The sequence below is a fragment of the Culex pipiens genome, chromosome 2, assembly GCF_016801865.2.
Source record: "Culex pipiens pallens isolate TS chromosome 2, TS_CPP_V2, whole genome shotgun sequence".
NCBI classification, from domain to species: Eukaryota; Metazoa; Arthropoda; class Insecta; order Diptera; family Culicidae; genus Culex; species Culex pipiens.
Window position 1 is genome coordinate 21,286,688 of NC_068938.1, and position 9,561 is coordinate 21,296,248.

Consider the following 9,561-nt stretch of genomic DNA (forward strand, 5'->3'; position numbering starts at 1 on the left):
GTTTATAACGTATTTCGATTAGAGAGTTCTATAGATGTTTTTGTCTTTTCAGATTCTTTCATCAAGACGCAAGCTTGAACGGCACAAAAAGGAATTCCATCTCCGCTCCTCCTCTGCATTGAATGATAATATCAAGCAAGAAACCGTGATTGTTCCAGCTGATATGCAACATATTGGTGTTAAGAAAGAGCCAGATGAATCACCTTTCAATCCAACGTAAATTCAAAAATGATTTCTAATAAAATAAAAGAAAATAAACAAGATTCGAGGTCTCTAAGTCTCTTCATTTATGGATTTTTTTAAAGTTGGAAAAACTTTTAAATCTTATGGTGTGGTAACAGCTAAATCAAGAGCTAAGCACGGTGCTCAGAAGGAACGCGGTGAAGATAAAAATAATAACAAGATTTAAAAACTGATTCAATCGAACAGAACTTCTAAAATGATTTTCAGTGTAAGAACGGGCCTTGACCGATCTTATGCACCAGGTTCCCGACGAACACGCACTGCCCTTACACCTACATCTCACCCTTGCTCTGAGTCAGTACGAGCAGCACGCTAGAACACGCTTTGAGTGTTCGTTCCAGGCATGCACACCTTCTTTTCCGGTTACGCATTTTAACTCGGCCGGGGGTGGTACATTACGTAGGGTTTGATGTAAGTATAAGCGCCTAACCATTTAAAGTGTGCCTATCAACTTTCATTAAAGCAAAAACTGTTATATTTTTTAGTTTGAGTTCAAAAACTAATTGTTATTTACTGTGTATTGTTTTCTCCTGAAATCTTCTCTAGTGTTGAGTCTTGTTTATATGTTGCTATTTCTTTTGTCGCGGTGTTTTGTTCCAATTTTTGGTCCTAAGCATGTTATAAAAGTTTACCAAAAATACAATAGTAATATTTGTGTTAATCCTTTAACCATTCCATAAATTGAGTAAGGGCTCAAACCTCACTTGTTTGAAAAAAGGGTGAAGATTGAAAACAATTGACAGTAAAAGATAATTTATTTTATAAAAATCAAGTATCAATAGTAAGAGAATGATGAGCGTATTTTGAAGAATAAAAATGAGAAGCTAGATGCATTAGATGTAAAATTAGACAATAGTTAATAAAAAGAGATACAAAACAAGCTTAGATTATAGTAATGAAAATTTATAGGACAGATAAAGAATTATTCAAATAAATAAATTCGCAATAAAATCAAAAAAGATTAGGCGAATAGACTTGATATTACTAGTACATTAAGGAAAAGTATCCAGGTTTTTAAGCGAAGATGGCGTTCGAATGGTGAACGTCCCAAATGTCAAAATCGCACAAAAGCACCAACATTAGAAAAAAGTAATGGCGGTCATGCCATGGAACACTTTTTCCCAATGTTGGTATCACTACGTGATTTTGACATATCGGGCGTTCACCATTCGAACACCATTTTCGCTTAAAAATCTGGATATTTTAAGGAAAAAAACAAAACAAAGTTTGTTACAGCAGTATCAATTGATAGAAAAGAGTGGAGAAGCTTAGAGAGATAAGAGAATCAAAAGTTAGTAAAATTAAAATCAAATGTTGGATATTAAATAGAAGAATCAGTGAAGAATTGGGAATCAGAACAGCACAATAAAAATAGGAGATAGGTGGTAGCTGAGAATGAAGAGAAGAGAAACCCCGTTGTGCGATGTTTCAGGTACATCCACAGCAGTTGACTCAACATACTGCGAATCAAAACAATACCGTCTACAATCACAAATTACTTCCCTTTCCCACATTGTCGCGCCCCTTTCTTTTAGCCGTCTCGACTCTGACCCGCGGTGGTCAAAGGTTTACGATCCGTTTCCACAGGCCACCAGCTAGGTCATCATGAAAACCAAGCCAACGTGGAGGTAAGAAAATAGGACACTCGTAAGGATCCAGAGCTATACTGTTCTGATCAAGATAATTCGGTGATCTAACAGAACTACAGATGTAGTTAGTTACGCTCCTTCCAGGATGTTCCTTACGTGGACGTCAGCCGAAGAGCACGCAACAAGGTCAGTGCCATTGCATGCTCTTAGGTATCAATCCTTGGCCTGCTTCTAAAATGATTTTATTCTAACATAAAAAAAACATAAAATTAAAAATTAAATAGTAATCAAATTCAGAAACAAAAATTTCTTAAGTTCGGTTGAAAAAAATAATCCTGCATTCGAAAATTCACACATTTCAAATTATCTAAATTCAATTCCTGAAATTTTAAATTCTAAAATTCTTAACAAATGAAATTGAATGCTTTCGAAAATTTATAAAATAAAAAAAAAATAATAAATTAAGATAATTTAAAATTATTAAATTATCTAAATTCAATTCCTGAATTTTTTAATGCTAAAATTCTTAACAAAATAAATAAAATGCTTTAAATGTAGAATTTTGTTTCATTTCATAAGTTTCTGACTGATGATTGAATTTGTAGTTTTGCAATTATAATTTTGTGACTTTTTTAGTTTCAAATTCTCACAACATAAGTTTTTTTTTAATTTGGACTTTATTTTTATTTTTTGGGATTTTTTTTAATAATCTTGAATTTTAAAATTTCTGAATTTTGTTATTTTGAATTTTCTTCATTTGTAAAAATTTTGATTCTTAATTCGTAGATTCCTGATTTTTTTTATTCTTTCAAAATTTAGGATTTTTTTTTAAATTTTAGTTTTTTGTCACTCCTATGTTATAAAATTAATGAACTTTACAATTTAGATTTAGATTTAATTCCTCAAAAATAAAAATAGCTGAATTCGAGACCTTTGAACATTTTAAATTTTTTGAAATTTTCAAATTCTTATAGGTTTGAATTTTTTAATTATTTAAAAAAACATTTTAGAAATTAAGATTTACGTTCCGCTTACAAGTTTACCCTTTTCAAAAGGGGAACGACGGGCAAGCTTGAAAAAAAAGGGTGGAAGTAACCCTTAAAAAGGATTTGTCTACCTTATTTTGACAGATAAAGTGTGGATTGAAGCCAATCATGATATTTGGTTAGGGTGTACACAGCTGTGCACCACAATAAAGTACACGCTCATGCAAATTATTCTTAAACGCTAAAGCGCAGGTTTTTGTCATAACCATACCTAATCTGGCAACATTTACGAACATTTTTTGGCGAATTTCAATTCAAAACAATAAAAACTGAGTGCAATTCAGTATGTTCAGTTTTGATGGAATCTGAGTAATTATAGATAAGTGTGAAATCAGTTGCACCCTTATGTAAGGTATGCACTTCGGAAGAAACCGGTCAAGAAAAATTTCAAATGGGAAGCAGCGGCAGCGCAAGCAAGTCAGAGAGGGTGAAGAAAAGCACCAAGAAAACGTTCCCTCTCCTTTGTTCTGCTGTTCGTAAAGCTGTTTCTTGACCCCTTTCCTTCCGATCTGCAGACTAGCCTTTAAGGCTAGTACGGAGTTCGGAAGGAAAGGGGTCAAGAAACAGCTTTACGAACAGCAGAACAAAGGAGAGGGAGCGATTTCTTGGGGCATTTCTTCACCCTCTCTGGCTTTCTCTCGCCACCGCTGTTGCCCATTTGATTTTTTTCTCGACCGGTTTCTTTTCAAAGCGGTATACGCACTTCGGAAGGAACCGGTCAAGAAAAAAAATCAAATGGGCAGCAGCGGCAGCGCAAGCAAGTCAGATAGGGGGAAGAAAAGCCCCAAGAAATAACTCCCTCTCCTTTGTTCTGCTGTTCGTAAAGCTGTTTCTTGACCCCTTTCCTTCCGATCTGCATACTAGTCTTTACCAAAAATCATGATTTTACGAGTTCAATATCCCACTTTTTCATAACGATATTTTTAGTTCAGGTACAAAAAATGGTTATATGGGTTCAACTGAAAAAATCGTATGACAAGTGGGATATTGAACTCAGAAAATCATGACTTTTGGTTAGCATGTATGTTGTATGAGCGTGTACGCTGTCAGAAAGGTAAACAAAACAATCCTGGAAAGAAAGGCAATTTCGTAGTTGCATTGATTCGGATTTTAATTTTAAAAAGCATGTTAAAAATAACTTTTATTAAAAAAAAGCCAAAGTAGTTAAGCAGAATACATAACCAGATTGCCTTTGAATAACGTAGTTATTGTCGTTTTAACATGGGTTGGAAGACCATCGTGGCACTTGCGAATTTGACGATATTTACATAACCGGAAACAGACAAACTGAAAGTTGTTGTACAATAAGATATCTTGAAATAAAATTATGTGTTTGGAAAGCTTAATTTTTTTGTAAAAAGTGTAAAAATATATAAATTTCATTTGCTTGATTTTTCCTCAAAATAGGGACCAAAAAACGATGGCTGAACAGGCTGCAACTAGCTCATGTTATGAGGTCGTTGTAAAGGAAGAGTTAATCATTGAGGATGAGCTGGATCTACATGATGAAGGTGAACATTCGATTGTCCATGAGGAGTTGATCATCAAGGATGAGCTGGATCAGCCGGAAGAACAAGAGGAAGAAACTGTTGAAGATTTGACCCCAGCGGAGAGTAAGGTTCCACTATTTGCTTGCAACATTTGTCATGAAGTAAGTTATTTCTAGAAAACTTTCCAAAGAATCATAAGTTTCAAATATTATCTGGTGTTTTTTTCACAGGCATTTGAACACACTTATGAGCTTGCAAGACACATCAAAGCTCATAAATATGAGTCCAATCAGCAGAAAGACTTTCACTGTGAATTTTGTGGAAAAGTGTTTGAAATGAGAACGATCTACAACAAGCATTTGAGGCGGCATAGACCGCATACGTTCAAGTGCCAGCTTTGTCCAAAGGTAAAAAGAATAAAAGAAATATAGCCGATTCAGAGAAAAAATTCCGCACTCTGCTAAGAAATCAAGGGTTGGCTTGAGACATTATTCTCTGTAATGGCAGCGTTTTAGTTTTTCAATTTATCAAACATTTACTTGCAGACTTTTCCAGAAAATTGTAACTTGACACGGCACCTTAAACTAAATCATAACATTCAAACACCAACCGTGAAGGTGGAGCGCGTTAACCAGAGTGAGATAGATCCTACCCGTTACTGTGAGCAATGCAACCAAACCTTCAAAACGAGACAGAATTGCGACAATCATAAGAGGAAGCACAAAAGCGTCGAAGAAGGACGTTTTAAGTGTATTCCTTGTGGGAAAGTATGTGTGTTTGTGTGTGTGCAAGTCAGAATGGTGCTAATTGCATTTTTATTTTCAGTCCTTCAGCAATCACTTCGCCTTGGTTCTCCACAAGAAAAGTGCTCCTCACAAGAAGATGGTAGAGCCGAAGAAGGACGTCGAGTTTCACTGCACTGTCTGTGATAAGGTGTTCCAAGCGAAAGTACAATTCACCAAGCATCTGAAGCGGCACAGGCCACGGAACTTTCACTGCAGTCACTGTCCAAAAGTGAGTAGAGATTTGTGGTTTGAAAAATTCTTTTCCAACAATTGGTTTGCAGTCTTTTCCAGTCAATTGCGATCTGACACGACATCTGCGACTCGTGCACAAGGTGTCGAATCCGGCTTTGGGTGGATCAAATGATGCAAGGCAGGACGAGCCAACCAGCCAGTCGGAAAATCTTGTAAAGGAAGAGCTCGAAGATGGGTCGAGTTCTCTGGATGAGGGTGAAGAACTGCTTGCGGAAATGGCCCAACCATGCGAGGAATGTAATTAAGTTTATCATCCTTCTCATGCCTTCACAGGGCATATTTTGTACCGTAAGCCTGAGAAAAAATAAACTTTAAAATTTAATTTTCTCCACTCAATCAAAAACAACCTATATCACACGGTTCGCAAACGAACTGCTTCCATCTGCTGCTTTTCACAAATTTTGTGAATCAGCTCTTAGTTTCTCACATTCCCGACAATACCGGTCCTTAGGTTTAACCGCCGATTTATGGGAACCCTTGTGGACTATTTTGACATTTTTGGCCAGCAAACAGTTTTCCTCAAAAAGCTGAAGTTATAAATTAGGGGAAATTCTCGTATCTTTGGCAGGTTAAGCTCTCACTCCTAACTCCATCCAATTTGCTGATTTTCACTATTTAAACAACTAATTTTGCAAAACTTTTGGTAGAAACTTGCTTGCTCACTTCTTATTGAGCTATTTATCACTCGATTTCAGTTGAAAACGCTTTTAATTAGCTTTAATTGCATGTCAAAGTTCTGACCTGCCAACATTAGAGGCACGCTGGAATTAGATGCTGTTCCCCTAATGATCAGTTACAATTTTAACTGATTTTGTTGAATAAACCTTGTGACAAATGTAACACTCGATTGTGGCCGGATTGTGCGCCCTTCCGTGATCGTTTAAGGCTCTTCTACTCGGATACGATTTGAAGCAAATTTGGCAAAAATATCCAAAATATTAAAATTTGGTTCTTTTTTGGAATTACTTCGTCGTTGAGGTTTTCCGACTCAAGGACCTATTAGACTATGACAAACAAACTTGCACTTTTTTTGTGTTTGACAGTTTGCCAAACTCGCAAACAAGTTTAGTTGCCATAGTCTATTAGCTCCTTCATACTGTGTGATTGGTTTTATTTTAACAGCAATTTCACTGCTGATGACAGAACTGTCCTCCATTTCAATCGGTTCCTGCTTAATCGTATTAAATTAAAGGTAATATTCCTAGAATTTCGAATAAAATATACTGCATTAAGAGAGATTTCTAGGTCAGACGATCTTGCTAAGGGTTGTTTACTTTTTTGTGTACGTTGAAATGAAGTTGCGCCTAACTTTTTATTCGTTTAATTTCTTTGAGTATTTCCAGTTAAACGTGTATTGTGTTGAAGAACAATTTTTTTTTGACATCCCTAGTCGCAATCTGTCAAAAGCACAGTTTCCTTCACATTTGTTTACAAACAAACGACTTGGTCCGGTATCCAAATGTGGATCGATTCACGATCAAAAATTTAGTTTCAAATTTCTTCACAAGAAATGGAACCCGAACCTTTGCAGTCATCAAATTTGGAACCAGTTCCGGAACGTTGCTCTCCCGTGCCCTGCGAAGGCGTTACCGTAAAGGAGGAACCGCACAAGGACGACGACACATCGAACGAGAGCGTTTCCCGGCAGATTAAGCTGGAACCGGAAACGGTGATATCCGAGGATACGTCGTGCTCGTTCCAGTTCGAAACAGTGCAAAAGGAAGAACTGGACATAGCAGACGATGAGCTGTTCGAAGAGGAAGAATGTTCCGAATCGTCCAGCGATGACCAGGATTCGGCCGAAGAGGTACGCAATTTTGATCGAATTTTAAATGTTGTAGGATAAAAAAGGTCTTTTTGAAAAATTTGTGAGGAAACAATAATATTGTTTATAAGAAAAGGCAATTTGGCAACACTGGTTTTATGCAAAATCAGAATTTGACGTAGGACTACGTTTTTTGGCATTTTTCTGGCTAAAGATTTGTTAACAAAAATATTACTGATTAAAAAATACCAGCTTAAAAATGTACAGAATTTTGATAATAATCAGCAATAAATCAACACCTAAAATACTTCAAGGGCTTCGAATCGCACGTGGACTTTGTGCTGCACCAGCGCTGGCGAAAGCAACTGATAGTGAAAAAATCAGCACGAGAACCAGCTCAGACCAAACAACCGCTGCAAAAAACTGCAAAGGAGCAATTCTTCACCTGTCACAAATGTGACGCGACGTTCACGTCCTGGAAAGAGTACCGCATACACCTGCGGAAGCACCAAATGCAGCACATTATCGCCCAAGGCATCTACAAGTGTGAGCGCTGCGAAATGGTAAATTTAAAAGGGAAGGCGATGTGGTACTCGGAAGTTAGTTTTTTTTCTGATTTTTTTTTAAGGCGTTTGCATCGCGAGCAAGCTTGACGCGGCACACCGAGCGGGGAACCGCCGAAAAGTGTCCGGAAGAACGTGCTAAGTTCATCTGTGGTGAGTGCAAGAGGTCATATTTCTCGCGAATTTTGTACGAAAAGCACGTTTTGCGACATCAGAAAGCAAAAAATAAGGTTAGGGTTGAAAAGAAGGCAGGGGCATCGGATTGGGAGTGTGAGGAGTGTGGCAAGAAGTTTCCGGTCCTGGACTATTTCCGCAAACACCAGCGGATGCATGATGCCATAAAAAATGCCAAGTACAGGTGCGATGTATGCCAAAAGGTAAGGTTCGCCAGATTATTTCAGCTTGACGCAATTTAAAAAATCGTCTCTTTTAGTTGTTTGCAGAGCAAAGATCGCTGTACAGACACGTTAAAAGTGTGCATAACAAGAGTCAGAAGAAAAGAGATCTCAATTCATCAAGGGAAGCTGTTGATTGTCCCGTGTGCAACAAATCCGTCTATAAGGACGGGTTGACAACTCACCTGCGATATCACAAGTATCTCACCACGGAGAGATATAAATGTAACGAGTGTAGTAAGGTACTTTATATTAAAACCTTTTCATTGCCAAAGCTTTAATCAATTGTTTCACCAGGTATTTTCAAATAAAGCCGGCTTAGCTGCCCACCACCTGCGTACAGCTTGTGCACCGCCCAGCAATGTAGTGCAACTGCACGACGAGCGAAAACCTTATACTTGCGCTGAATGCGACAAATCGTTCTTCAAAAAAACGTATCTCAACACGCACATCAAGCGGATCCACGAAAATAAACGGCAAGGCGTATTTCAGTGCGGAACCTGCCACAACGCTTTTGGCTCCAAGTCACACCTAGCGACACACGAGCTGACCCACGCCCCACGGGAACAACGAGCACCAACAGCTAGACAGGAGAAACCGCCGGAAGAGCCGCTGAACCTGGTTTGCTCGGAGTGCGGCAAGGGCGGCTTTCCCACCCGCAAAAGCGTCATAACGCACCTCAAGCGCGTTCACGAGAACAAGTCCAAGGGAAAGTACCAGTGCCAAACGTGCCAGAAAATTTTCGGCTCACGATCCAACCTGTTGGCACACGAACAGACGCACGACCCTCAGCAAGTGGAAAAGCGGTCCACCAAAAAGAAGAATCCACCGGATGACGCCGCCGAGCAGACGAACCACGTCTGTACGGACTGTGGCAAATGGTTACCGAACCGGAAGAGTCTCCTAACACATAGGAAGCGGGTTCACGAACATAAGCGGAACGGCACGTTTCGGTGCCAAACGTGCAGCAAGGTGTTCGGGTCGCGGCGAAACTTGGTGAATCACGAACGGAGTCATGCGGGGAAGGGGAGGGAGACTAGCGCGGACGGTGATTCGGATGATCTCTCGGGAGCGTTGTTGGTGTCGGGTGTGTGAGGTTTTGGGAGCTGGGCCGAAAGTGAATTAAAATTGGCTTCATGATGTTAAAAAGATTATTGGATATTTTGCTGCATCCGAAAAAAAGAATAGATATCCACTAGGGTGGTCCAAATTCTGGCTTTCTCGGGGCAACCCTCTGATATCAAAGATTGACCCATCACTAGGCTAACTTAAAAATTTGAGCTCATTCTGACCACGGGAACCCCGCCCCTCCCTCTAATCAATTTAAGTTTGTATGGGGAAAATCGTCAAAATGTATCGAGAAAAGCAACTGATTCAGTTTTTTAACTGTGGAGGGCGCAATAGTCATCCAATCTTTATCATTTCTTAGATGT

The 9,561-nt window shown here is 38.7% G+C and overlaps 3 protein-coding genes across 5 annotated transcripts in view; all 3 read left to right on the forward strand.

Moving 5' to 3' along the window:
- The window catches only part of LOC120428895 (uncharacterized), a 40,071-nt gene extending 39,793 nt beyond the window's left edge, over positions 1–278 (forward strand). Inside the window, exon 38 of the mRNA XM_052708979.1 lies at positions 53–278. Within this exon, the coding sequence (XP_052564939.1) occupies positions 53–220 (168 nt within the window). The 3' untranslated portion in view covers positions 221–278. The remainder of the gene's footprint in view (positions 1–52) is intronic.
- A 3,659-nt stretch (positions 279–3,937) lies between these two features.
- On the forward strand, positions 3,938–5,665 carry LOC120428891 (zinc finger protein 431-like). Of its 3 annotated transcripts, none has more exons than XM_052707638.1 (6): positions 3,938–4,177; positions 4,286–4,529; positions 4,599–4,775; positions 4,914–5,135; positions 5,194–5,382; positions 5,435–5,665. In XM_052707638.1, exons 2-6 carry the CDS (start codon positions 4,299–4,301, stop codon positions 5,648–5,650), a joined length of 1,035 nt encoding a protein of 344 aa, XP_052563598.1. In that variant the 5' UTR covers positions 3,938–4,177; positions 4,286–4,298; the 3' UTR covers positions 5,651–5,665. The 3 variants fall into 3 exon arrangements, with proteins under 3 accessions (XP_052563598.1, XP_039449965.1, XP_052563600.1); XM_052707640.1 differs by having other exon boundaries at positions 3,970–4,079; XM_039594031.2 differs by having other exon boundaries at positions 3,939–4,529.
- Positions 5,666–6,873: 1,208 nt separating this feature from the next.
- On the forward strand, positions 6,874–9,279 carry LOC120428888 (zinc finger protein 814-like). The gene is made up of 5 exons (XM_039594027.2): positions 6,874–7,212; positions 7,485–7,733; positions 7,799–8,110; positions 8,167–8,370; positions 8,426–9,279. Exons 1-5 carry the CDS (start codon positions 6,916–6,918, stop codon positions 9,221–9,223), a joined length of 1,860 nt encoding a protein of 619 aa, XP_039449961.1. The 5' UTR covers positions 6,874–6,915; the 3' UTR covers positions 9,224–9,279.
- The last annotated feature ends 282 nt before the right edge of the window (positions 9,280–9,561 follow it).